This window comes from Muscardinus avellanarius (genome assembly GCF_963383645.1).
Source record: "Muscardinus avellanarius genome assembly, chromosome: X".
In the NCBI taxonomy this organism is placed as follows: Eukaryota; Metazoa; Chordata; class Mammalia; order Rodentia; family Gliridae; genus Muscardinus; species Muscardinus avellanarius.
Window position 1 is genome coordinate 41,174,740 of NC_137792.1, and position 27,730 is coordinate 41,202,469.

A 27,730-nucleotide genomic window follows, 5' to 3' on the forward strand; every position below is an offset into this window, starting at 1 on the left:
GGTAGAATGCCTCTGACTTTCATCCCAAATCCGTCCCCATGTACACAAAAGCTCTTTTGAGCCATGTGTGGTACATGCCTGTAATCCTGGTACTTGGGAGGCTAAGACAGGAGGACTACAGGTTACCAGCCTCAGTAACTTAGCAAGACCCTGTTTCAATATAAAGAATAAAAAGGGCTGAAGTTGGAGCTCAGAGGTAGAATACCCCCTGAATTCAATCCCTAGTACAAAGAAAAAAAGCTCCCATCATCCATGGATATTAGAGTGGAAGCTAAACTTTGCTCAGATGAGGGCGCAGTCCCTTGAAGAGCAAGGCAAGACCATTCTGTCCAGGATGCTCAGACACTTTAGGCCTGCGAAGTGCATGCTGTGGATAAAGGGCTTACGCTCCCCCCAGTGGTCCCTCTACTACATGGGGTGTCTGGCTCTCTTGGGATCTGAAATGTTCCTCTGGTCAGTAACAAGCTGACACTCTCTGGGGTACATTCTGTGATAAATGAGCTCAGATATTTGAACAGCCTGGCAAGTCAGTTTTGTATATGGTGGCTTAGGAACTCCGAGGCCTGAAGGGTCCTTTCTGTGAATTGGAGGCTCAGATGCCCTTAATAAGGACAGAAGTCTCTCTTATTCTCTGGGTATCCTTGGGCCTACTGGTTTCTGCCAAGATGGAAGAAGACCACACAAGCTGCTGGTTCCCTTGCCTGAAATCAACCCTGGCGAAACCACAGAGAGAAAAACAGCTTCCAGAGATGACAGCGGAGCTCTGAGGCCCACGGGAAACCGAAGGCTGTCTTTTACACACGTGTGCTTTGAGGGGCATCAAATAGAAGGTATGTTATGGAAAAGGAAATGTAAGTTCTGGTTCTTACCCTGTTCCCTGTGTCACCTTGGGGAGATCCTTGCCTGTCCCCATCACTATAGTAATCATCCAAACCCCAGGTACCGGTGTCTGTGGCTAGCATTAGGACAGCAAGTGTTTTACTTGGGGGAGAAATTAGCAGCCAGAGGCAATCAATCCACATCTCCTCCTCCAGATGCCAGAGCTAGGCACTTGGGAGACTGAGACAGGAAGATCACAAATTTGAGGACAACCTCAGCAACTTAGTGACTGAGCAACATAGAGAGGCTATCAGCAACCTAGCAAGACGGTTTCAAAACAAAACAAAAAATGGGCTGGGGGTGTAGCTCAGAGATAGAATGGATTCAATCCAAGCCAGGCATGGTGGTGCACGCTTGTAATCCCAGCATTCAGGAGGCTGAGACTGGAGGATCATGGTTCGCAGACAGCCTCAGTGACTTAGCGAGGCCCTTTGCGACTTAGTAAGACCCTGTTTCAAAAATGAAAAGACCAAGCCGGGCGTGGTGGCGCAGGCTTGTAATCCCAGCGCTTGGGAGGCAGAGACAGGCAGATCGCACAGGTTCGAAGCCAGACGCATTGGCTTAAGAGGCCCTGTTTCCAAATAAATATATAAAATACGTCTGGGAGTATAGCCCGAAGGTAGAAGGGCTTCCAGAAACCCTAGTACCACCAAAAAATTGAAGGAAAAAAAAAACTAGAGTGGGCCGTGGTGGCACACACTTGTAATCCCAACATTGGGGAGGCTGAAACAGGAGGATTGCAGTTTGCAGCCAGCCTCAGCTACTTAGGCCCTTTGCAACTCAGACCCTGTTTCAAAATAAAAGAATATAAAATAGGGCTGGGGATGTAGCTCAGAAGTAGAATGCCCCTGGATTCCATCCCCAGTACTGCAATAAAATAAAATAAAATAATTGTTTTATTTTGTGGTGTTGAGGATTGAACCCAGCAGCATTCTACCTCCAAGCTATACCCCTAGCCCTATTTTTTATTCTTTATTTTGAAACAGGGTCTCACGAAGTTGCAGAGGGCCTTACTAAGTAGCTAAGGCTGGACATGAACCCGGATTCTCCTGTCTCAACCTCCCAAGTATTGGAATTACAGTACAGAAAAATTTTAAGTAAGAAATAACAGATATGAGAGCCAGGTGTGGTGGCACGTGACTGTAAATGAATAAAAAGTAAAAATAAAAAGGGCTAGGGTAATCCCAGTCAGTACTTGGGAGGCTGAGACAGGAGAATTGAGAATTTGAGGACAGCCTCAGCAAGTAATGAGACTCTCATCAACCTAGCAAGACTCTGTTTCCAAATAAAAATAACATAGGGCTGGAGGTGTAGCTTGGAGGTAGAATGCCACTGGGTTCAATCCCCAGCATCACCAAATAAATAAATAAATTGGGCTAGGTGTAGCTCAGGGGTAGAATGCCCTTGGGTTCAATCCCTAGCAGCACACACAAACAAGGATAAGAGTGTAACTCAGAGTTGGAATGCTTCACAAGAATAAAATGAATAAGCCAGGTGAGGTGGCACATACCTGTAACTTTAGTACTTGGAAAACTGAAACAGGATGATTTCAGGTTCAAGAACAGCCTCAGCAACTTGAGACTTCATCAACCTAGCAAGAACCTGTTTCAAAAAAAAAAAAAAAATAGAAGCCGGGCGTGGTGGCGCACACTTGTAATCCCCCGGCTTGAGAGGCTGAAACAGGAGGATCGCACAGGTTCGAAGGCAGCCTCAGCTGGTTTAAGAGACCCTGTTTCCAAATAAAATATATAAAAAATAGATCTGAGAGTGTAGCCCGAATGTAGAAGGCCCCTGGGTTCCATCCCTACTACCATCAAAAACAAAAGAGAGACCCTGTTTCCAAATAAAAATATAAAATAGGTCTGAGAGTATAGCCCAGAGGTAGAAGGGTTTCCAGGAACCCCAGTACCACCAAAAAATAAAATAAAATAGAGCTGGGCATGGTGTTGCATGCTTGTAATCCCCGCACTTAGGAGGCTGAGACAGGAGGATCGTGCAGGTTCGAAGCCAGCCTCAGCTACTTAGTGAGGCTCTCAGCAACTTAGTGAGACCCTGTTTCCAAATAAAATGTAAAAAAAAAATACATCTGGCAGCATAGCCCAGAGATAGAAAGCCTCTGGGTTCCACCCTCAGTACCAACAAAATAAATAAAATTATAAAAAAAATAGAATAGGGCTAGGAGTGTAGCTCAGAGGTAGAATGTCTCTGGATTTAATCCCCAGCACCACAAAATAAATAAAATTTTAAAAATAAAATGAAAATAAAAACAAATAGTAGGTTTTATCCCAGGAATGGAAACACGATCCAAATTAGAAAATTAGTGAATATAATTGATGACAAAAAGAGAAAATATGATTTTTTCAAAGTAAAATATGATTTGAGCCCAGTGTGGTGTCATGTTCCTATAATCCCAGTACTTCAGAGGCTGAGACAGGTAGATTTCAGATTTGAGACCAACCTCAGCAAGTAGTGCGACTCTCATCAACCTAGCAAGACCCCGTTTCAAAATAAAAATAATGGGGATGGTGCTGTAGCTTGGAATTAGAAGTCTCCTGGATTCAATCCTCAGTAACACAGTAAAAAAGAAATCATAAATAAATCTTATTTACTATTAAGTAAAATTTTAAAAAATGATTTTATTATGTTTACACCTGTTTATAATATAAAAAAAGAACTAGCAAATGAAATAAAGAGAAGTTCTTTAACTTGATAAGTTATCTTGCAAAAACTTGAAATGCCTAATAGAGTCGGGAATGGTGGGGCGTGCTTGTAATCCCAGTACTTGGGAGGCTAAGACAGGAGGATCACAGGTTTGAGAGCAGCCTCAGTAACTCAGCAAAACCCTCAGCAACTTAGTGAGACCCTGTTACAAAATAAAAAATAAAATTAGGCTGGGGGTGTCGTTCAAAGGTAGAATGTGACTGGGTTCAATTCACAGTAACATAGGCATGCACGGGCACGCACACACACACACACACAGAATGCATTTCATTTAACATCAGAAACAAGTCAAGGATATCCATTCTCCACACTACTATTTAATATATAACTGGCTAATGCTATAGCATAAGGAAAGGAAGTGAAGTATAAGTTGTCGAAGGAATTGATAAAATTTAATATGCAAATCATATGGGGAAAAAACAGTAGGACTAATAAGAGTTCAGCAAGGCCAAACCAGATAAAAGATCAACCTATGCAAATCAAAAGCATAGCCAGGTGTAGTGGTGCACACCTGTAATCCCAGTACTTGGGAGGCTGAGACAGGAGGATCACAGGTTCGCAGGCAGCTTCAGCTACTTAGGCCCTCTGCAACTTAGTGAGACCCTGTTTCAAAAGAAAGAATAAAAAATAGAGCAGGGCGTATAGCTCAGAGATAGAATGCCCGAGTTCAATCCCCAGTATCACAAAGAATAAAAATAATAAGTAAATAAATAAATAGGGCTGGGGGTGTAGCTCAGAAGTAGAACACCTCTGAGTTTACTCCCCAGTAACAAAAAATTAGTAAAAATAAAAAGAAGGAAAGCTGGGCGTGGTGGCCCACACTTGTAACCCCAGCATTTGGGAGGCTGAGACAGGAGGACGGTGGTCCGCAGACAGCCTCAGCTACTTAGGCCCTTCGCAACTCAGTGAGACCCTGTTTCAAAATAAAGAATAAAAAATAGGGCTGGGGGTGTATCTTGGAAGTAGAATGCCCCTGGGTTCCATCCCCAGTACCACAATAAACAAGCAAACAAAAAGAAGGAAAAGAAATTGTAAAACTCCAATGGAAGTAGATGATCTAATGATAAGACATTTCATACTCTGCTGGGGAGATTTTAGGGATATATTATCTGTTGGTAACAAATTGCCTCCAGTACTTACTGCTTTAAAACAATAAACATTATCTCCATGGTCCTGAGTGGTCAGGATTCTGGGAATGACTTAGCCGGTGGCTGTGATTTAGAGTCAGGAGACTGCTGTCAGAATGTTAACCAGGACTGCAATCCTGTCAAGTTTGGCTCCACATTTTTTTTTCAGTACTGGGGATGGAACCCAGGGGCATTCTACCTGCAAGCTCTACCCCCGGACCTACTTTTTAAAATTTCTTTCTTTCTTTCTTTCTTTCTTTCTTTCTTTCTTTCTTTCTTTCTTTCTTTCTTTCTTTCTTTCTTTCTTGTCTGGGGATGGAACCCAGGGGCATTCAACCTCTGAGCTACACCCCCAGTCCTATTTTTTATTCTTTATTTTGAAACCGGGTCTCACTGAGTTGCAGAGGGCCTCACTAAGTAGCTGAGGCTGTCTACAAACCCGTTCCTCCTGTCTCGGCTTCCCAAATGATGGGATTACAAGCATGCGCCACCATGCCCAGCTTCTTAACATTTTTTTAGAATTGTAATAAAGTTTAATTCGAATTTAGGTTATAGTGGCACATATATGTAATCCCAGTTGAGGCCGGAGGATCACAAATTCAAGGCCAGTCTGGGCAATTTAGGAAGAGTCTGTCTCAAAATACAGTTTTTATTTACTTTATATTTACTTATTTATTGCAGTACTGGGGATGGAACCCAGTGGCATTGTACCTCTGAGCTACACCCCAGCCCTATTTTATTTTTACTTTGAAACAGTATCACTAGGTTGATGAGTCTCTGTATTTGCTAAGGCTAGTCTTGAACTTGTGATCCTTCTGTCTCAGCCTCCCAAATATTGGTATTACAGGTGTACATCACCATACCCAGGTAGAAATTTTTTATTTTGAAACAAAGTCTCAATAGGTTGTTGAGAGTTTTGCTAAATTGTTAAGGCTGTCCTTAAACCTGACAACCTCCTGATTCAATCTTCCAAGTACTGGGATTATAGGTATGAGCCACCATACCTGGCTTAAGATAACCTTCAAAAGGAAGAATTATCAATAGGAACTTACTCAGTACATATCAAGACGTACCAATGGCCTTAATAATTTAAGGAAAAACCCCTCAAAACTAACAATAACCCAGGAGCTTCCAAGTAGACCAATGGAAAAGAAACAGCTCAGAGACATAGCCATAAATCTATAGAGCTTAATATATGATAGAAGTGGACACACACACACACACACCACATGGGACAGATTGCTTAGTTGATGGTAATGAGACATTGAGACATCTGAACCTCTCTCTCTGACTCTCAGTGCTGGGGATTAAACCTAGGGCTTGGTACAGGCTAGGCAAGCACTCTACTGCTCAACTACATTCCTTTTTTCTCTTTTTTTCTTTTTTTGCGGTACTGGGGATGGGACCCAGGGGCATTCTACCTCTGAGCTACACCCCCAGCTCTATTTTTTATTCTTTATTTTGAAACGGGGGGGAGGGGCTCTCTGAGTTGCAGAGAAAGAAAAGAAAGGAAAAGAAAAAAATCTGTCAAATTCATTCATTGTAAAGGAGGCTAAGGCACTGACGACTTAGACAAAACTAAATTTTGGGCACTAGGTTCAGAGAGACACTCCAGACACTACTTGCTTTCAATTTTATGCTGCACTGTGAATGTCCATTCTGTGGATCAAAGGCTTAGCTACCCTAAGTGACAATTTTTCCTCCTGTGGATTGGGGTTTACACTCTCTGAAGATAGGATATACATTCTGTTTAGCAGAGAGCATCTCAGGCAATGTACTGATGGGGAAACCAAGAGGCCAGCTCACGGGGGCAGTCAGATAAGGCTGGGAGCTAAAGTCAGAGGGTGAGAAGGACCAGAGCAGGGAAAGGAGTCCCTTAACAGGCAGCTAAATATGGGGCAGAGGAGAAATGACGGGGTCAGGATTAGTACCTTACAAAATGTGGGAAGCCGTGGAGTATTGCGGTTTACGGACAGCCTCAGCTACTTAGTGAGGCTCTATGCAACTCAGTGAGACCTAGTTTCAAAATAAAGAATAAAAAATAGGGCTGGGGTTATAGCTCAGAGGTCGAATGCCCCTGGGTCCCATCCCCAGACCCACAAAAAAAAAAAAAAAAAGAAAAAAGGAAAATGTGGGGTCGTCGGGCGTGGTGGCGCACACTTGTAATCTTCGGCAGAGGATCGTGGTTCGCAGACAGCCTCAGCTACTTAGTGAGGCCCTCTGCAACTCAGTGAGACCCGGTTTCAAAAAAAAAATAGGGCAGGGAGTGTAGCTCCAAGGTCAAATACCCCTGGGTTCAATCCCCACACCCGCAAAAAAAAAAAAAAAAAAAAAAAAAGTGGGACTTATGTTAAGAACTGTGAAGGGTAATGACTTCAGGGACAGTGGGGAATAAAACATCAAGCCCTTGGAGGGTGTGAGGTCAGAGGTCTAGAAGGTAATGGAAATTGACGTCAGTCGCAGGGCACTATGTTGGCGAGGTCCTACTGCGATAGGAGATCCTCACACCCACTAAGGGAAATGACGTCAAGAACGGGAGGATGAGGTCAGAGACGAAGGGGTACTAAAGCAAGAGAGTTGGCGCCTTTAAGGGACAAAGGCGGCTGGGCCGGTCGGGGGTGGGGGGTGCAGGCGTCGGTATGCGCCAATCACACAAAGGCCGCCTCCACTTCCGGAAGCTTGCCGAGAATTTAGCTCCCTTCGCTTGCCGTCCTTTCCTAGGACACCCCTCCCGGCTGGCCTCAGCCAATGAGCACGCACGCCGGCGCGCGCTGGGGGGGGCGTTTCGTGACGCGACGTTACGTACGCTTTATCAAGCGTCTTCGCGCGCGGCAGCTTCCCTATTCTCGCTGCTCCTCCGAGCTTACGTGTCTCCGGCCTTCTTACTTTTCTTTTCCAGGTAAGCGGCATGGGTCTTGTGGATCAGCCGTCCCCGGCCTCTCTAACGTGTGCCCATGCTCGCGGCAGCGGTGGGCACGAGTGGGGGGAGAGACGGACGCGTAGGATTGTGTTTTCTTGGGACGGGCGGTCCGGTGCTCGAAGACTTAATCTCTGGGTTGGCGCTCAGTGTCTGAGTGCGAGGAATGTCGGGAGGGACCTGAAACGTCGGTGGCGGCGGTGACCACGCGACAGTCGAGACCTGGTGCCCCCCCTTTCCCCACGTGACCGCCGCCATCTTGTTCTGCGGGCGCGGAGGGAACGCCAAGGATGTTCTGGGCCTGCGCTGCAGCACAAAATGACGGGCGTGGTGGCAGAGCACGTTGTGTGCATGCGCGGTGGTGGCCCCCCCAACCAAAAACGGCTAGTGTTCCAAATCAGCGCTTCAGATTTCCCGCCTTTTTAGCCTTCCTCCTGTATTTCTCCTTATTTAGCCTTTTAATTTGCTTCTATTGTCTATTTTATATAATTTCATTTCACCCTCATTTTTCTTGACATCTTTTACCACCCACCTTGAATATTTCTTCCACCCTTCTCTGTACTGTCCCTGCAGGACTCAAAATCACTGCCATGTCTTCTGAAGAAGGAAAGCTCTTCGTGGGAGGTCTCAACTTCAATACGGATGAGCAGGCACTGGAAGACCATTTTAGCAGCTTCGGGCCTATTTCTGAGGGTGAGACACAGGCCAAACCTTATACAGTGGGGAGGCGAGAGCAAGACTGGCACCTTTATATTTCGTTGATGGTTAAAAGAAAGACCTCCTTTCTCTATAATTAGCTCTTTTTCCAGGATACTCTCTGCCACTTTTTTTTTTTTTTTTTGCTATTGACTGATCCAGGTTTCTCTTCTGTTTTTAGTGGTGGTTGTCAAGGACCGGGAGACCCAGCGATCCCGGGGTTTTGGCTTTATCACTTTCACCAACCCAGAGCATGCTTCAGATGCCATGAGAGCCATGAATGGAGAGGTGAGGCCTCCAACCTGCAGAGGGGCCCTGTCCCCATCTGCCACTTCCTCCAGTCTTTTCTGTTTTTCCCTCTGTGTCTGCTGGGGGCAGCGCGGCTATGAAGCCCTGCAGTGCCCACTCACAGGAGCATGACTGCCTTCTGTTCTAGGGGGTGGAGGGCAGCAACAGACAGAGCCGGGCTGCCCGGGAGGCGACGACTGGTCCTGCATGAGGCCGAGAAGCCACCTGTGGATGGTTGACCTGCCCTGGGCTTAGGTAGTAGAGTCTGCAGACCTGTGGGCCTGACCCGGAGAGGACCTCGTGAGTCTTCTGGGATGGACTCGGAAGCCTCAAACCAAGAGAGGTGTCTTTCTAGCCCAAATAGTCGGGCAGCTTAGGAGTGGGGAGGAGAACTCGGCCTGAGTTCAGTCAAGATGTAAGTAGTAGCAGTGGTAACATGGTGGATTCAGGTCATTTTATGGGGTCCTATAGCTCCAGATGAAGCCATTCTGGTCAAAGGAGCTTGTTCTGGAACATGGCACCCAGAACTTGGTGCCCAGCAGGAATTTCTGGGCTCTGGCCCACCTGCCCGTGCCCACTCTAACCTCACCACTGCCCTGACATCCAACCCATCTTCCTTGTGTTTCCTTCCCACACCTAGTCCCTGGATGGTCGCCAGATCCGTGTGGACCATGCAGGCAAGTCTGCCCGGGGCACCAGAGGGGGTGCCTTTGGGGCCCATGGGCGTGGTCGCAGCTACTCTAGAGGTAAGTGCAGTAGCGAGTTTGATCATGAGGTAAAGGGGAGAGGCAGCTGTTGTTGGCCTGTGTCTAGACAACAGGCATTTAAAAACTTCCTCGACTATAGGTGGTGGAGACCAAGGCTATGGGAGTGGCAGGTATGACAGTCGTCCTGGAGGATACGGATATGGATATGGGCGTTCCCGAGACTATAGTGGCAGGTGGGTAACCAAGGTATTGAGTACTCTGCTCCTGCTTTTCTGAGGAGCTCAGCATCCTGGGCATTTCTTCCCATGACATCTTGGTGTTAATGTTGTGTGCTTAAAACAAGTGTGAAACTTAGCTGGGGGTATGGTCGTCTAATAATTGCAACATCGTGGGTGATAATGCATACATGTTGATCACCTAAATATGTCACATTCCCATGTAATATGACTTTTGTGTACTATGCATGATTTAATGCCATAAAATTGTTCACTGTGGTCATTGTGGTTCCTATGTTATCTGCAATGTAGAATACATTCTTGTGAAAACAATTGTTTTTTCCCAGAAGCCAGGGTGGTTATGACCGCTACTCAGGAGGAAATTACAGAGACAATTACGACAACTGAGCTGAAGCATACACACGTAATATAGGTGAGGCCTGAATGTTGGCACTGAACAGACCCTATTCTGTTCCTCAGCTTTCCTTCTGGCCAGTCTGCTCAGGATTTCTGCTGCTCTGACATATCTTTCCCAGCCAGCCCACCAAACGTCATTTCTAGGTTTCCCTTGCTGTCAGGTGCATGTCAGGGCTAGTCTGCTTGTGGGGGTTCTGAAAACCCATCTGCTGTGATCTTGCTCTTTCAGGGATGGAGTAGGTGAAGAGGTGAGAATGTTGTCAGCCTTTTTCTTCCTGCCATCACAATTCTACCCCTTCTTACTGTTCTCAGATACACAAGGAATAACACTTCTGATCCAGGATCGTCCTTCCAAATCGCTGTATTTATAAAGATTTTTGGAGCTGCGCTGAAACATCTGTTTTAGTAAATCAACGTCTATTTTTTAATTGAGCTCCCAGGGTAGCTTGTTTAAAAGCTCCGTGTGTTCTTTAAATTTTTTTCCATTTAAATATAAATTGGGGGTTTGTAGAGTTCCAGGTATTTTTCCTTTTATCAGGTATTTAATTTGGGCTCCTCAGGATTTCTGGCAAGAAAAAAAAAAACTTGGCCAGATTTTTTTTTAAATGAATGTGTACCTAGGGACGTTTTTAAAACCTGTACACAATGTTTATTATGGCTAGAAAGCAATTTCTGAATGTACCTATAAGCAATCTGTCAAGAATATGATACTTAGAGATGTTTTTTATTCAAGATCACCGCCCTGGTTATATAGACAAGCTTCTTTAAAACATTTGTGAATGTCATTTTTTAATACTGGAAGAAAAAATATTCTGTTGTGTCTCATGTAGTGTTTAGGATGTCCTTCACGGAGCTGATTAAAAAGATGAAACCTGAACATCACTTGATACTGATAATGCCTATTCCTTACTCGATCCAGCTTACAGGTTAAAAACAGGCAGGTCAGGAGGAGGAGGGGTACTTGCAGAAAATTTGGTGGCAGGGATTGCAAACAGGGTAGACTTCAAGATGGATATTTTAGAATTGATTTGGGTATCTATCCCAGCCTCTGAGGTGTGGCAGGTACAGGTAAAATCTCCTAAGAACTGGAATTGGGTTTCCTGAGATGGATTCTTGGTCCTAGCAGCTACTCAAGTGTTTGCTTGGATTTTGCCCAGCTTTGAGCAATAGTTGTGCAACCTCCTTCCAAGATGTATAAATGTAATGGCATTAGCTCTAAACCTTATCATAACCAGAAGGATGCCAGCTTATTCCCTTGAATGAAGAAATTTAGATTTATTTCATTTTCACGATTCTCAAATCTTGTGAGAAAGATGAGAGAAATGTGACTTGAGAGCAGGGATTTAAGAGCTCAGATTAGATTGAAACTCCAGACTTAAAATTTGATTATTTTGTAAGTGGTAAATTTTAAAAGTTACCTGCTACTTCACAGGTAATTTGACATTAGGCAAGTCTTTTAACTGCAGTGTGCCTTATCCCTGTGGGCTTTCGACACTTCTTTCTAAGGGATAAATGAATAGGCCTATGACACCACTCGGGACATTGATTGTTGGATCTCAGATAAGATAGTAATGGCCCTTTTGAGTCTGGTTTTTTTTTTTAATCTCTAGCTGGTGTTGGTTCCTCAATTCTGCCTCCCTCATTGTTTTAGTAGCTGTGTTTGGTCTCTATAGAAAAGACCTTATTCCTCCATTGGTCTGTTTCAGAACAGAAATGTCAATTGTTTCTTTGGCTTTCATCTAGCCAGTACTGAGCCAGATACTCACCAGGTTGCAAGCTCCTGGACATGATTACACTAAACTGCCTTATTCCCTCATCCATAGGGCATGGAGCCTTGTGTTAAAGAGTCCCAGTCCTGGAGTCCTGCTTCCTGGGTCTCCCAGCTAGTAGGGACAGGCCCCAAGGACCCTTCTTCCTCCTACCCAAATGGTCGTGAATTTGCTTTGGCAGGTGGATGGAGACTCGGGGACTTCCCAGACTTCTGCCTCACCCACTGAGCCAGGCCCAGGTTATGGGGCATTGTGGCTAACCCCACCAGGTGGGTACTTGGTCTGAGGAGGCATTCATTCTATGCCGGGTCTTTGGGGAGCTAAGGTGATGGGAGCTGGCAGGAGGACCATCCTCGACTGCCTTGTAGGTGGTGGTGGGTAGAGCCTTTGTTCCCTACCTCCGGAGGGGAAGTGGTTCCTCTTACACACCCCTCCCCTCTCAGCTGAGGTAAGGTCCCATGATCAGTCACATTGTTACTTCAACAAGAAAATTCACTCATAGGTCTGTATAACAGCTGTCAACTCACTGCTTTCCAGATGGCAGGAAGTAATTCAGCTGTGGGAGGCCCAGTCTTACTGTCATATGGAAAGGGGCCCAGGAAGCTCACAGCATTTTTCCATGTTGCCATAGTTCCTGATAAAATTCCAGATTTGAAATTCAGTGGACCCTCTCCCTTTTTTTCTGTGCTAGAGATTGAACCTGGAACCTTGTACATGGTAAGCACACTCTCACTGACACCGGGGCCTCAAATAGCTAATTCCATCATGAGCACCCCCTTGCTAGGATCCTGCTTTGGTTTGGCCACTATCTCACAGATGTGCAGGTTCCACAAGGATGCACAGACTGGGAACCCCAGACACGCAAAGGTATCTTGACAGCATACATCCTAGGACTGGCAAAGACTTACTTTCAATCCATGGAGATCGTCTCTACTAAAAATCTATTTTGTAACAGACTGATTAAGTTGCTGAGGCTGGCTCAGAACCTGCAATCCTGTCAGCCTCCCAGTATTGAGATCATAAGCATGTGCTGCCATGCCTGCTAGGTTTTAAATTTTGAGACTAGGGTGCCAGAGTTACCCGGGCAGCTGGGATTTGACCTTTTGTGCTGTTGGCTGGGTTTTTTGTTTTGTTCTGCAGTGTTGAGGATCAAACTCAGGGCCTCGCATATGTGTTAGCAGGCTCTCTGCTAGGTTAGATCTCCATTCTCAACCATGGTTAAAAAAAACATCCTTCCTCCAAGCATTTTTCAAGATATAGAATAAATTAAGGTTGGCTTTCAAGTCCTAAACCCAGTCACTTCTACCCCAATTGGGTGGGAATCACTTTTCAGACCTTATTTCCTAGGTTAATTTTGACTGCCTCGGTTTCAACATCTATAAAATTGAAACAATACCCATCTCCGGTTCTGGGTAAATGTTCTGGGCCCCAATACTGTTGTTGTACCCTTAGCCCACATTTGGAAATTAGAGGATATAGAAAACAATTTCCTTTCAAAAGCTGTTTTAAGTTGCTGTGAATACTTCAGGTACATGGAAGCATTTGCTAACTATCAGCCCAAATTCCTACTGCTTAGCTCAGATCTGCTTATCAAGGTGAAACCTGCCAGTCCCTGCCCAGCAACATTCCTCAGCTGACGTACAGGGCCACCATCCCATACTGACAATTTATAATGCACAAAAATCTGAAAAACTAATGTTTTCAAATTTGGCACCAAGAAAAAATTTGGTAAGCCCTGTCTAGAAGCTTTGCGTTATATTACCCACTTAGCTTGGTTATATATAAGGCTTAATGAAGAAAATCTGGTGCTTGGTTATGAGAAACTACCTTGTCCTATGGGGGAGTGGATCATAATATATATGTTCAAAGTTAGAACTTATATATTGTTAAAACAACTGTTGAATTACTCTGAATAAATATTTCCAGTATGCTGTTGAGTTGTGTGAAATTTTTATTTTTGGTACTAAATGGAACCTAGGGTTTTGGATTACATGCTCAGCACAGATTACCATATAGCTATACCCTCCAATCCCTGGTAGGTGTGTGTGTATGTATGCTTTTACTCATGTTATACTGAAGGCTAGAAGTGAGCAAGAGTCCTGGCTTGTGTCAGCCTACATAGATGAAGTCTAGTATGGGCCTGCAATCAATGATATTCAACAAATGCAATGTATGAAAACAGGTTAAATGGGATTTGCCATTTTATTGAAAGGGCAATGGTAATTTACACATTTAGTCTCCCATGAGGTTTAACATGAATGAAATCCTGTACTTGCCTACCTATGACTCACCCAAGGGCTCCCTATTGTATTAGGAGAGGGGAACCCCCCCCTTGCACTGGGATTACACAGGGGTACTCTACCTGTGAGCTACATCCTCAGCCCTATTATTTTGTAACAGGGCCTCATTAAGTCCTATTTAATTTTTTTTTTTTTTTTTTGGTGGTACTGGGGTTCCTGGAAGCCCTTCTACCTCCGGGCTACACTCCCAGACCTATTTTTACATTTTTATTTGGAAACGGTCTTCTAAGCCAGCACGGCTGGCTTCCAACCTGTGCGATCCTTCTGTTTCTGCCTCCCAAGTGCGGGGATTACAAGTGTGCGTCAACCACCACTCCCGGCAAACAACATGTTTAAATCATTCTTTGTTTTTAAGACATCAATCACTCATGCCTACTTGGGGATTGAATCCAGGGGCTTGCATATGCCTGCAAGTACACTACCACTTAGCCAAATTTCCAAATTAAGTTGCTGAGGCTGGCCTCGAACCTGAACCTCGTTTCTCAAGTATTGGAATTACAAGTGCGAGCCACTGTGCCCAGCTTCTGGAACTTTTGATTCTCCTGCCTTAGCCCCCTGAATAGCTGAAATTATAGGAGTGTGTAGCCGCACCCACTGAAACTTGTTTTCACCTGTAAGTCTCCCTAGCTCACTTGAAGTGTTGACTGGTAACATAGCATGCATTTAAGGTATACAAAATTTTATGTGCACATTTGGAGCGATTAGCAATTAAGTTAATGATCTGTTAACTGCACATAGTTCCATTTGTGTCTGCAGTGAAAATAACCGAGGTCTCAGCAAATTTCGTTTGCCTGGTTCAGTTGCATAGTATGGGAAGTATTTGGTATGTAAACCTCCTGAAAGCTTACAGTGGCTAAGTCAATACAATTCAGTGGGACATAAATAGACCTATTTGTTTCAACACAGAAAAGTAAGGCAAGATGTTCTTCGCATGTGTTTCCTCAGTTGAGGTGGCTTAAAATAATTGGGTGATAGCTGGGTGTGGTGGTGCATGCTTTTAATCCCAGTACTAGGGAGGCTTGAGACTGGAGAAACACAAGTTCAAAGCCAGCCTCAGCAACTTGGCAAGGCTCTTGGCACCTAGTGAAACTAGGTTATAAGATTTTATATCTTATTTTAAAATCAGGCTAGAGGTGTAGCTTGGAAGTAGACTGCCCCTGGGTTCAAATATCAGTACCCCCTCCCCAAATTGTGCCTTATGCTTGGAGATTGTTCAATCGCCAGTGTAAAACACACAAACACACAAAGATACAATAGTAAATTACTATGCCTGAACTTGAATCTTGTAAATTGTTCACCCTGATGATGTTAAGATACAACTTCGGGTTGAGCCAAGCATGGTGGTGCACACTTGTAATCCCAGTACTTGGGAGGCTGAGACAGGAGGATCGCGGGGTCAAGACCAGCCACAGCATCTAAGTGAAATTTAGCCATGAAAAGGGCCGGGGATGTAGCACACAGGTAGAACGCCCTTGGGTTCAATTCCCAGTATTAAAGTTTAGCCAAGATTATGCTGCTAAAATGCAGCCTACCACTTTCACATGAAAGTGGTAGCTCTGGTTTCTAGTGAGTGATTTACAGACTCTCCCCACCCCTGTGACCCCCGACATTATCCCAGTGTACACAGAAAAGTGCAGTGAGGGAGAGGGCAGAATTCAAAGGGTGGAGCCTCTTGTCTTTGGGCTGGAAGTTCCTGTCCCTCATTGCGCTTGCGAGACTCCCACGCCCCGGGAAGTGTTCCCATCGATTCGCTCTGAGCTCGGCAGCTCTCTCTAGTAGCAGGCAGCCATCTTGTCTGGATCCTGAGAAAGGGAGAAGAGAGACAGAAGGAGCGAGTGACAGTGGTCTCAGGGCCGCCCCGGGGGCCTCAAGAGCTGGAGGCAGCCCCGGAGGTGGTCCTCGATCCTGGGATATGTTCTCGGACCAGAGAAGGGAAGGCGAAGGGTGGCGGGGTCAAGATGGGTGGGGGATGTCAAGCAATAATTGCTAGTCAGGGGAGGGGCGTAGCTATGGTGACAGGGGAGGGGCGGGGTCCGCTGTGAATTGCTGTTGTGAGTCACCTGGGCGCTGCCCAGGAAGGGCAGGGCGGGGGAGATGACCGTGGTAACGTCCCAGTGGGATTTCACGACAACCCCGGCGTGGAGGGACTCGGTGTCTATGGCAACGATTCCCTGGTGGAACTAGATCTCTTCGCTTGGGACACTGACATTGCAAGCCCTTATCCTGCAGGCTTCCGCGGGCGGACAAGCCAGAGGAGGAGGCCGGGGAATGGCCGCGGTGTGGCAGCAAGTCTTAGCAGTGGACGCGAGGTGAGGCGTGGGGTTGGAGCCCATGGGAGCGGAACTTACTTTGGTGCATGCGCAATGACGATAAATGAGGCTGGGCAGAGGACTTGCCTTTTGCAGCTGTGTGGGCAAGCCCGAGGTGAGCATGCGCAGTGTCAGGCCGGGAGTGGGGGCACACCCGCCCGCAGAGAGATGGCCCAGCCCAACAGGTTTATGAAGAGCATGCTGGGAAAATGCGGTCAGATATGGGCCTGCGCAAAGAGGCTCCCTGGTGGGGAAGTGTAGCCCAGTCTGGTAACTTTCTATCCTCCATCATTTCCCCTGCCTAGACTTCTGCTACTATGTTGCCACCCCACACTAAACCCAGCCATTGCCCCACATTAACCTCCATTATCGGGTCGATCTGATCTATCACAATGCTAGACTGACCTCCCCCCTTAGTTTGCACTGAGAGGGTCACCCCATACTGATCCCAGCAAAGCTGCAGGCTGACCCTGTTGTCCCCATACTGACCTTATCACCATGCGCATTAGTACTGCGGTATCACTCCCATCGTAGCATCAGAAAGAACTTCCCCATCACCAGTGTCGTTCACTCTTGTCACCCAGACCCCAGTCATTGCCACAGACCTCGTTCTCTGGGCCTCTGCCCCGAGCGGATTGATTTTTCTGTCCTGTGCTCGCTGCCCACCTTGCCTCCTGGCCCCGCAGGTACAACGCGTACCGTACACCAACGTTTCCACAGTTTCGGACCCAGTATATCCGTCGGCGCAGCCAGCTGTTGCGGGAGAATGCCAAGGCTGGGCACCCCCCAGCACTGCGTCGGCAGTACCTGAGGCTGCGGGGCCAGCTGTTGGGCCAGCGCTACGGGCCCCTCTCCGAGCCAGGCAGTGCGCGTGCCTATAGCAACAGCATCATCCGCAGCAGCCGAACAACCCTTGACCGCATGGAGGTGAGCCCTGGTCACACCGCCTGCCGTGCATCTCGCCTGCCTCTGCACTTTCACCACAGACTTTTGCCAAGCACCTGCGATGTGGGAGGCTCTGTTCCAGACTCTTAGGGTCAGCAGAGGACAAAAAGAGATAATATACCATCTAAGTCAATAAACAGACAATAAACACGATAAACAGGCAATAAGCAAGATAAGCACGTCAGTAGACATGTAGCAAGCCAGATAAACAAGACGATAATCACCATGGTGAGTAGTAAGAAGAGGGAAAAATAAAGCAGACTTGGGGGAGAAAACTGGACTAGTGGGGAGGGCGGAGCGTAGCTCAGTGGTCAAAGTGTGAGGTCTGGGGTTTGATCCCCAGCACTGCAAAAAAAGTGGGAGGAATAGCTTGGGTGACAGAGGGGAGCTATTTGATGGACTGTTCTTCCCTGAGGTGGTGACAGCTGACACCTGTATGAAGTGAGGGACTAGGCCAGGTGGTTTTCTGGGGAGTGTTCTCTGTGCTGAGAACATATATTAAGTAGGTGCTGAGCAGCAAGGACAGAAACTGGAAGCAGTGAAGAAGCCACAGCAGTGAGGCGGGCGAACTGCGATGGTGGTGGCCAGGGACAGGAGATGTGTGTGATGAGAAGGGATGAGGCCCTTCCGGGTAGGTTTGGAAAACTCCAGACCTCAGATGTTGTCCGGAGCTATTTTAAGATGCACCCACCCAGCTGGGCACGGTGGTGCGCCCTTGTAATCCTAGTACTTGGGAGACTGAGACAGGAGGATGGCAGATTCAAGGACAGCCTTGGCAGTGGAATGAGACCCTCTGCGATTTAGCAAGACCATGTTACAAAATAAAATCATGAAACCGGGCTAGGGGTGTAGGTCAGAGGTAGAATGCCCCTGGTTCAATCCCCAGTATCACACACACACACACACACACACACACACACACACACTGACGCAGCCGCCCTGACCCTCTCTGCTTGCAGGACTTTGAGGATGACCCTCGAGCCCTGGGGGCCCGTGGGCACCGCCGTTCCGTCAGCCGTGGCTCCTACCAGCTGCAGGCACAGATGAATCGTGCCGTCTATGAGGACAGGTATGCACCCGAGGCAGCCAAGCAAGGGGTGGGCGTTTGTGATGAGGAGAGGGGCTCTGGGGCACGGCAGGATGGGTACCCACACCTACCTCCTGTCACCCCCCACTTCCTCTTGGCACCCAGGCCTCCGGGCAGCGTGGTACCCACGTCAGCAGCCGAAGCAAGCCGAGCCATGGCTGGGGACACATCGCTGAGCGAGAACTACGCATTTGCGGGCATGTACCATGTATTTGACCAGCACGTAGATGAAGCAGGTGAGCCAGTGTGATGAGTCCCATGACAGACATTTGTTTAAGCAACCATTAAGGCATCCTTTCCCAGATTGCCAGGCCTCTGAAGGAGGAATGACCATCCACAAAGCCTTTGGCAAACTCAAACTTCCTTGCAAAGTGGTCAGCAAAGGCCTCAGAAACTCAAGAGAGCAGTAGGTTCCCTGAGTTTCTGAATCACGTGGAAGAGTTCAAAGCTTTTACTGGTAGTCAGCTGCGGTGGTGCATGCTTGTTATCCCAGTACTTGGGAGGCCGAGACAAGAGGATGGATTACAAGTTCGAGGTAGCTTCGATAACTCAGCAAGACCCTATCTGGAAATATAAAATGGTCTAAAAGTGTAGCTCAGTGGTAGAATGCCCCTGGGTTCATACCCCAGCACCACAAATAAAGCCTTTGCTGCCAATAAATCCCTTTGCAGAGGGCACGGTGGGCTACAGTGTCAAAAGTCCTCCATAACGCCAAGCCCTTGATTGTAACGTACTTGCTAAGACAGCGGAAGTTTTTTCACATTAAGGAAGGCTTCACGATACCAAAGCACCCAGCAAGATCGACAGAGCGTGTTGGCGGAGGGCCTGCTAAGGTTACAGCTGCCTGTGCTAGGCAAGGAAAGCCCTCTGCGGAGGCCGCCTTTCCTAGCGCACTGCGCTCTCACCCCTGCACACACGCCGGAGCCTTTTATAGGTGAAATGGCCTGGCAAGCCTGCAGACTCCCACCTGTGGCTCCTTGACATTGCAGTCCCTAGGGTGCGCTTCGCCAATGACGACCGGCATCGCCTGGCCTGCTGCTCCCTAGACGGCAGCATCTCCCTGTGCCAGCTGGCGCCCGCCCCACCCACCGTGCTCCGGGTGCTGCGGGGCCACACCCGTGGCGTCTCCGACTTCGCCTGGTCTCTCTCCAATGACATCCTCGTGTCCACCTCGCTCGATGCCACCATGCGCATCTGGGCCTCTGAGGACGGCCGCTGCATCCGGGAGATCCCCGACCCCGACGGCGCGGAGCTGCTCTGCTGCACCTTCCAGCCCGTCAACAACAATCTCACTGTGGTCAGGCTCCAGGGGGCATGCCGGGGCCGGGGGTTGTCCAAGGGCATCAGAGTGCAAAATCTAGGACCTCAGCCAAGTGCAGTGGCACACACCTGTAATCCCAGTACTTGGGAGGCTGAGACAGGAGGATCACAGGTTTGAGGCCAGCCTCAGCAACTTAGCGAGACCCAGTTTCAAAATAAAAAGCAAGGCTGGAGCATAGCTCAGAGTTATAGCACTCCTGGGTTCAATCCCCAGCACCACACACACAGGAAAAATATCTAGGATCCCCCTAGTTCTGTCATGCAGTCCTACTGTGATTAGGCTCCGGGACAGATTGGTCGGGAGGCAGAAGGATATGAAAAAGCTGGCGCGGCCTGGGGGTGCGGGTGTCAAGTACAGGGGAACTGAGCACCAGAGCTGGGGTTCTGGGGTCTTTTCTGTTGTGACACCAGCAGCCTCTGGGTCTCCAGGAAGGAGCAGGAAGGGGCAGGGGGAAGCAATTACATGATTGTAGGCCTGGGAGAGAGAGCCCTGAGACTTTTCAACTGGTTGAGGGGCAGTATTAGGGCTCGGAGACCCCTTCAGCCCCACGAGCAGCTGTCGTAGTCTGAGGGGGTTGCAAGAAGGGCTAGGTAGGGAGCAGGCACGAATACATCCGGGTCACCTTCTGGTCTGCCCACTGCAGCCTGGCTGCGGTCAGACTCCAGGAGGGCTGGGCGCAGGATAACGGTGTGTGCGTTCCACCCGCAGGTGGGAAATGCCAAGCACAACGTGCATGTCATGAACATCTCCACGGGAAAGAAGGTGAAGGGTGGCTCCAGCAAGCTGACGGGCCGCGTCCTTGCGCTGTCCTTCGATGCCCCCGGCCGGCTGCTCTGGGCGGGCGATGACCGCGGCAGTGTCTTCTCCTTCCTCTTCGACATGGCCACGGGTAGGCAGGGCACAGAATCACGCCTGGGTGCGCTCCCTCCTGTCCCCCCAGGCCTCGGCCCTTGCCCACCCCGCTGCCTCACCCCTGGCCGCCGCCTCTGTTGCAGGGAAGCTGACCAAAGCCAAGCGGCTGGTGGTGCATGAGGGCAGCCCCGTGACCAGCATCTCTGCCCGCTCCTGGGTCAGCCGGGAGGCGCGGGACCCCTCGCTGCTCATCAATGCTTGCCTCAACAAGCTGCTGCTGTACAGGTGGGTCAGCCCGCTGCCGGGGTCACCGGGGGAGAGAGGGCAGGCTTGCTTCCTCCATCAGACTAGGACAGCAGCCTGTCCGCTCCACCAGATTCATTTCACTGAGGGTAGAGGCTTCGGCTCCTCATGTTATGATAATAGTGGTAGGAGTGTGGCTCAGTGGTAGAGCAACTTACCCACCATGTTCAATCCCCAGTACTGAAAAAAAAAAAAAAAAGGATAACGGTGCGATATGATGGTGGTAATGATGTTAACGTCAGTAGCAGCACAAATACTGACAGCAAGCCTGGCGCTGTGGTACTTACCTGTAGTCCCAGTACTTGGGAGGCTGAGACAGGAGGATCGTAGGTTCAAGGTCAGCCTCAGCAACTTAGTGAGACCCGGTTTCAAAGTAAAATATAAGCCAGGCATGGTGTCACATGCTTCTCATCCCAGTACTTGGGAAGCTGAGACAGGAGGATTGCAGGTTTGCGACCAGCCTCAGCTACTTAGGCCCTCTGCAACTTAGTGAGACCCTGTCAAAATAAAGAATAAATTTATTCTTTAAATAAATTCATCCAGCCGGGCGTGGTGGAGCACGCTTGTAATCCCCGCGCTTGGGAGGCGGAGACAGGAGGATCGCGAAGGTTCGAAGCCAGCCTCGGCTTAAGAGACCCTGTTTCCAAATAAAATATAAAATAGGTCTGGGAGCGTAGCTCAGATACGAAAGGCTTCCAGGAACCCCAGTACCACCAAAAATAATAATAAATAAATCAATTCATCCAGCCGGGCGTAGTGGCGCTCGCTTGTAATCCCCACGCTTGGGAGGCAGAGACAGGAGGATCGCGCAGGTTCGAAGCCAGCCATGCTGGCTTCAGAGACACCTGTTTCCAAATAAAATATAAAATAGGTCTGGGATATAGCCCGGAGGTAGAAGGCCCCTGAGTTCCATCCCCAGTACCACCAAAAAAAAAAAAAAAAAAAAGTTAAAGCTCAACTGGGTGTAGTGGTGCACACTTGCAATCCCAGTACTTGGGAGAAGGAGGATCACAGGTTTGAAGCCAGCCTCAGTTAGTGAGGCCCTCTGCAACTTAATGAGAACCTGTTTCAAAATAAAGACTAAAAAATAGGGTTGGGGTGTAGCTCAGAGGTAGAATGCCCCTGGGTTCAATCCCCAGTACCGCAAAAAAAAAAAAAAAAAAAAAGTTGAGACTCATTTTTCTTAATCCCTTTTACTTATTGTACATATTTATTTTGTGGTGCCAGGGATGGAACAAGGGCCATGTAGATAAGCCAATCTCTACCACTTAGCTCTATCCCCAGCCCTTGCCATTTTGGGTAGGCATTTGTTTGTTTGTTTTGGGGAGGGACAGAGAAGATTTACTCTTTCCCTGCACCTGTCATGTTTCCCAGATGCAGCATTCAAGCCAGGCATGGCGACACAGTCTGTAATCCTGTACTGGGGAGGCTGAGACAGGAGATTCGCAGGTCAAGGCCAGCCTCAGCTACCTAGCGAGACCCGGCAACCTAGTGAAATCCTGTTTCAAAGTACAAAACAAAAAATAGGTCTGGAGCTATCACCTAGAGGTAGAACACCTCTAGGTTCAATTCTCAGCCTCCCAAATGCTGGGATTACAAGCGTGTGCTACCACGCCCGGCCCCACCCTATACTTTTATTCTTTTTCCTGTGTGTGTGTGTGTGTGTGTGTGTGTGTGTGTGTGTGTGTGGTACTGGGGGTGGAACCCAGGAGCTTTTCTACCCCTGGGTTGTACTCCCAGACTTATTTTATATTTTATCTGGGAATAGGGTCTCACTAAGTTGCTGAGAGCCTCACTAAGTAGCTGAGGCTGGCCTTGAACCTGCGATCCTCCTGTCTCAGCCTCCCAAGCGCTGGAATTACAAGCGTGCATCACCACGCCCGGCTTTATATTTTTATTCTTTATTTTGAAACAGCGTCTCACTAAGTTGCAAAGAGGCTCACTAAGTAGCTGAGGCTGTCCTCGGACCGTAATCCTTCTGTCTCAGCCTCCTAAATGCAGGGATTACAAGTGTACATTGCAGAGGGCCTCACTACGTAGTTGAGACTGGCCTTGAACCTGCAATCCTCCTGTCTCAGCCTCCCAAATACTGGGATTACAAGCACGCGCCACCATGCTCGGCAGAAGGATGCTTTTTATTGAACTATTTTAGTTTTCTTCTTGAAAAAAGTGTAGTTGGGCGTGCTAGTACACACCTGTAATCCCAGTACTTGGGAAAGGGAAACTGAGACGGGAGGATCGCAGGTTTGAGGACCACCTTAGCAAGTAGTGAACCCTCATCAACTTAGTGAGACCGCGTTTCAAAAATAAAATAAAAACTGCGCGTGGTGGCACTTGTAATCCCAGCATTCGGGAGGCTGAGACAGGAGGATCGCAGTTCGTGGCCAGCCTCAGCTACTTAGTGAAGCCCTTCGCAACTCAGTGAGACCCGGTTTCAAAAAAAATAAAAAGACTAAAAATTAGGACTGGGGGTGTAGCTCAGAGGTAGAATGCCCTTGGGTCCCATCCCTAGTATTGAAAAAAAGGGGGGTCGGGCGTGGTGGCGCACGCTTGTAATCCCCGCGCTTGGGAGGCAGAGACAGGAGGATCGCGCAGGTTCGAAGCCAGCCACGCGCTGGCTTAGGAGACCCTGTTTCCAAATAAAAATGTAAAAATAGGTCTGGGAGTGTAGCCCGGAGGTAGAAGGGCTTCCAGGAATCCCAGTACCACCAAAAAAAAAAGAAAAGAAAAGAAAAAAGGGGGCTGCTAGGAGTGTAGCTCGGAGACAGAATGTACTCGGGTTAATCGATTCCTCGTCCTCAAAAAAAACCACAAATAAAATAAAATAGGTTTGAGGGTGTAGCTCAAGAGGTAGAATGTCCCTGGCTTCAATCCCCAGTACCACACAAAAAATATTCTATGTAGATATACACATTTAAAATTTTTATTTCAAGCCGGGCGTGGTGGCGCACGTTTGTAATCCCAGCATTCGGGAGGCTGAGACAGGAGGATCGCGGTTCGCGGCCAGCCTCAGCTACTTAGTGAGGCCCTCTGCAACTCAGTGAGACCCGGTTTCAAAATAAAGAATAAAAAATAGGGCAGGGGGTGTAGCTCGGAGGTCAAATGCCCCTGAGTTCCATCCCCAGATCTGCAAAATAAATAAATAAATAAATAAATAAATAAATAAATAAATAAATAAAATTTTACTTCAAATATACTTTTTTTCTTTTTGTGGAACTGGGGATGGATCCCAGGGGCATTCTACCTCTGAGCTACACCCCCATCCCTATTTTTATTTTTTATTTTGAAACACGGCCTCACAAATAGCTGAGGCTGGTGGCCAACCTGCGATCCTCCTGTCTCAGCCTCCCAAGTACTGGGATTACAAGCATGCACTACCATGCCTGGCTCAAGTATACTCTTTGTGTGTGTGTGTGTGTGTGTGTGTGTGTGTGTGTGTGTGTGTGTGCGCGCACACACACAGGGGCATTCTACCTCTGAGCTACACCCCCTGCCCTATTTTTTATTCTTTATTTTGAAGCAGGGTCTCACTGAGTTGCAGAGGGCCTCACTAAGTAGCTGAGGCTGTCCGCGAACCGCGATCCTCTGCTCTCAGCCTCCCAAATGCTGGGATGACAAGCGTGCGCCACCACGCCCGGCTCAAGTATACTCCTAAATAGTTGCTGCACCAATAAGAAATTTAAAAAAAGAACAGAGTATTTGCCTGCTTCCCCTATCCTCTCCCTTCCCTCCCTCCTCCCACCGTCTCAGCCCTCCTATTGCCCTAGCGAGGATGGTGACAGCCGACATCTTTCCAAATTGTGTTCTCTGTCCTGAGAGAGGGGTCCTGAGAGAGGGGCCTTGTTTTACAGAAATGGGCCCCATCTGCATCTTGTCCACATCTCACATCTCACCCTTGAAGATGCCTTCGGGGGGAGCCCCCAGGTCACCTGTAGGGTGGGTTGTACTTTTTTGTTTCATTTTGAGGCTGGAACCCAGAAGCATTCTACCTGGAAGCTATATACTCCCAGGCCTTTTGTGGGTGGGGAGGTTTATGCTACTGAGGATGGAAGCCAGGGGCTTTCTACCTCTGAGCTATAGCCTCAGATCTATTTGATATTTTTAATTTGGAAACAGGGTCTCACTGAGTTGTAGAGGGCCTCACTCAATTGCTGAGGCTATCCTCAAACCTCTAATCCTCTGTCTCAGCCTCCCAAAGTACTGGGATTACAAGCATATGTCACCCCGCCTGGCTCCCTCAGCTCTTTTTATTGTTTGTTTATTTTTGCAGGTCTGGGGATGGAACCCAGAGGCATTTGACCTCTGAGCTATACCCCCTGCCCAATTTTTTATTCTTTATTTTGAAACAGGGTCTCACTAAATTGTGGAGGGCCTCACTAAATAGATGAGGCTGTCTGTGAATCGCGATCCTCCCAAATGCTGGGATTCTAAGCATGTGCCACCACGCCCGGCTCTATTTATTTATTTTTATTTATTTATTTATTTATTTATTTATTTATTTATTTATTTATTTATTTTTGCGGGTCTGGGGATGGAACCCAGGGCATTCGACCTCTGAGCTACACCCCCTGCCCTGTTTTTTAGTGGTACTGGGGGTGGAACCCAGGAGCTTTCTACCTCCGGGCTATACTCCGAGATCTATTTTTTATATATTTTATTTGGAAACAGGTCTCACTAAGTTGCTGAGAGCCTCTCTAAATAGCCAAGGCTGGCTTCAGACCACTATCCTCCAGTCTCAGCCTTCCGAATGCTGGGATTACAGACATGCACCATCATGCTCAGCTCAATACAGAGCAGCAGCCAATCAGTGAGATGCTGTTTTAAAATAAAAAATAAAGTTGGGCGTGGTGTTGCATAGTAGTAATTCCCAGTACTTGGGAGGCTGAGATAGGAGGATTGCAGATTTGCGGCCTGTCTTGGTAACTTAGTGAGATCCTGTTTCAAAATAAAAGAATAAAATAGTGCTGGGGTTGTAGCTTGAAGATAGAATGCCCCTAGGTTCCACTCCCAGTATTGAGAAAAAAAAAAAGAAAGAAAAGAAAAAGAAGAGAACTCTAGGTGGGCATGGTAGCACACTCCTATACTCCCAGTACTTGGGAGGCTGAGATGCGGATCACAGGTTCAAGGCCAGCCTCAGCTACTTAGCAAGGCCTTCAACAAGTAAAACCTTCAGCTAGTAAGACCCTGTTGAAAATTTTTATTATTTATTTATTTTTGGTGGTACTGGGGGTGGAACCCAGAGGCTTTCTACATCTGGGCTGTACTTCCAGACCTATTTTATACTTTATTTGGAAACAGGGTCTCACCAAGTTGCTGAGAGCCTCACTCACTGAGGCTGGTTTTGAACCCATGTGATCCTCCTGTCTCAGCCTCCCCAGTGCTGTGATTACAAGCGTGCGCCACCATGCCCGGCTTGAAAATTAAAAAAAAATAAAATAAAATAGGCTGGGGAAGGTAGCTCAAAGGGAGAACGCCCCTGGGTTCAATCCCCGTTACTACACAAAGAAAAGGAAAGAAAAGACCCTTCCGGCTTACCACTGCCCCCTTCTTGCTCTCTCATCCTCTCCTCAGGGTGGTTGACAACGAGGGGACCTTGCAGCTAAAGAGAAGCTTCCCCATTGAGCAGAGCTCACACCCTGTTCGCAGCATCTTCTGTCCCCTCATGTCCTTCCGACAGGGGGCCTGCGTAGGTGAGTCCCAGAGGGCAGGGGACCGGGACACTCGGGGAGAAGGAATGACCAGGGCTGCTACTGACCTTGCTCAGATACCACAGCTTCCTGGGTCTCATGACCTCTTCTGCCCTGAGAGCCTCATGCTGGGGCTCACAGCTCCAAAAACAGACCCCCAGACACCCCAGAGACTTCACAGTCTACACACAGAACCCAAAGGGAAGCTAGGAGCCGCGGTGCACACCTGTAAATCCCAGTGCTTGGGAGGCTGAGACAGGAGGATTGTAGGTTCGTGGCCAACCTCAGCAACTTAGGGAGACCCCGTTTCCAAGTATAAAATAAGCTAAGCATGGTGGCATGTGCCTGTAATCCCAGTACTGGGAAGGCTGAGACAGAAGGATTGCAGGTTCAAGGCAAGCTTTGGCAAGTTAGGGAGACCTCATTTCAAAATTTAAAAAATGCAAAGTGCTAGGGTTATAGCTCAGAGTTGAGCACCCGTTGGTTCAATTACCCTGATACCAACAACAATGAAAAAGAACCAAAAGGTTAGGTGACTTCCCTTCTAGGGATGGCCGCCCTCATCCCTCCCCAAGCCAGGCTGTGTCCTTCCATATCAGACACCCTGGGCCTTCGTACCTGCAGACCCAGCTACCTCCTGATGGCCTTTCCCTGTCACCCTTCCAGTGACAGGCAGCGAGGACATGTGCGTGCACTTCTTCGACGTGGAGCGGGCGGCCAAGGCTGCTGTCAACAAGCTGCAGGGCCACAGCGCGCCCGTGCTTGACGTCAGCTTCAACTGCGACGAGAGCCTGCTGGCCTCCAGCGACGCCAGTGGCATGGTCATCGTCTGGAGGCGGGAGCAAAAGTAGGGTCCTGCCAGCCCCGGGCTGTCCACCTCCCCACCCCCACCCCGCCCACCTTGTGTTGTAAATAAAGTTTCCGTGGTTGGGCTGAGGGCCAACTCCCAGGTCTGCTGGGGGTGGCACCTGGGAGAGGGCAGCTCTGGCACCCATGGGGGGGCGCTTCCTCATGCAGTGGTGTGTTCATGCAACATGCACCTACCGAAGGCTGGCTGTGTCACGCTTTTTTACACGGTCAGCAGACAGTATTAAGCATCAACTGTGTGCCAGGAGCCATTCTAGGCACTGGGGATGCAGCCGTGACGCGCACTGACAGGAATCCCTGCCCTGGTGGGCTCCTGCTCCCGT

At 48.1% G+C, this 27,730-nt stretch overlaps 2 protein-coding genes across 2 annotated transcripts; both read left to right on the forward strand.

Annotated features, from left to right (window-relative positions):
* Positions 1 to 7,588: 7,588 nt before the first annotated feature.
* RBM3 (RNA binding motif protein 3) lies at positions 7,589 to 10,838 on the forward strand. The gene is made up of 7 exons (XM_080718286.1): positions 7,589 to 7,626; positions 8,218 to 8,337; positions 8,522 to 8,628; positions 9,269 to 9,374; positions 9,475 to 9,568; positions 9,898 to 9,983; positions 10,280 to 10,838. The coding sequence occupies exons 2-6, from the start codon at positions 8,235 to 8,237 to the stop codon at positions 9,956 to 9,958; spliced, it is 471 nt and encodes a 156-aa protein (XP_080574412.1). The 5' UTR covers positions 7,589 to 7,626; positions 8,218 to 8,234; the 3' UTR covers positions 9,959 to 9,983; positions 10,280 to 10,838.
* A 5,460-nt stretch (positions 10,839 to 16,298) lies between these two features.
* On the forward strand, positions 16,299 to 27,391 carry WDR13 (WD repeat domain 13; the record flags this gene model as incomplete). Its single annotated transcript, XM_080718466.1, has 9 exons — positions 16,299 to 16,345; positions 17,032 to 17,272; positions 18,250 to 18,359; positions 18,483 to 18,613; positions 19,367 to 19,674; positions 20,407 to 20,587; positions 20,694 to 20,835; positions 26,425 to 26,543; positions 27,207 to 27,391. The coding sequence occupies exons 1-9, from the start codon at positions 16,305 to 16,307 to the stop codon at positions 27,389 to 27,391; spliced, it is 1,458 nt and encodes a 485-aa protein (XP_080574592.1). The 5' UTR covers positions 16,299 to 16,304.
* Positions 27,392 to 27,730: the final 339 nt, after the last annotated feature.

Bases quoted from the DNA above. Each gene is read 5' to 3' on its own strand.
- RBM3 (XM_080718286.1), top strand. From the start codon at position 8,235: ATGTCTTCTGAAGAAGGAAAGCTCTTCGTGGGAGGTCTCAACTTCAAT. The intron at 8,338-8,521 runs GTGAGACACAGG...TTCTGTTTTTAG, and splicing joins CTTCGGGCCTATTTCTGAGG to TGGTGGTTGTCAAGGACCGG. The intron at 8,629-9,268 runs GTGAGGCCTCCA...TCCCACACCTAG, and splicing joins TGAGAGCCATGAATGGAGAG to TCCCTGGATGGTCGCCAGAT.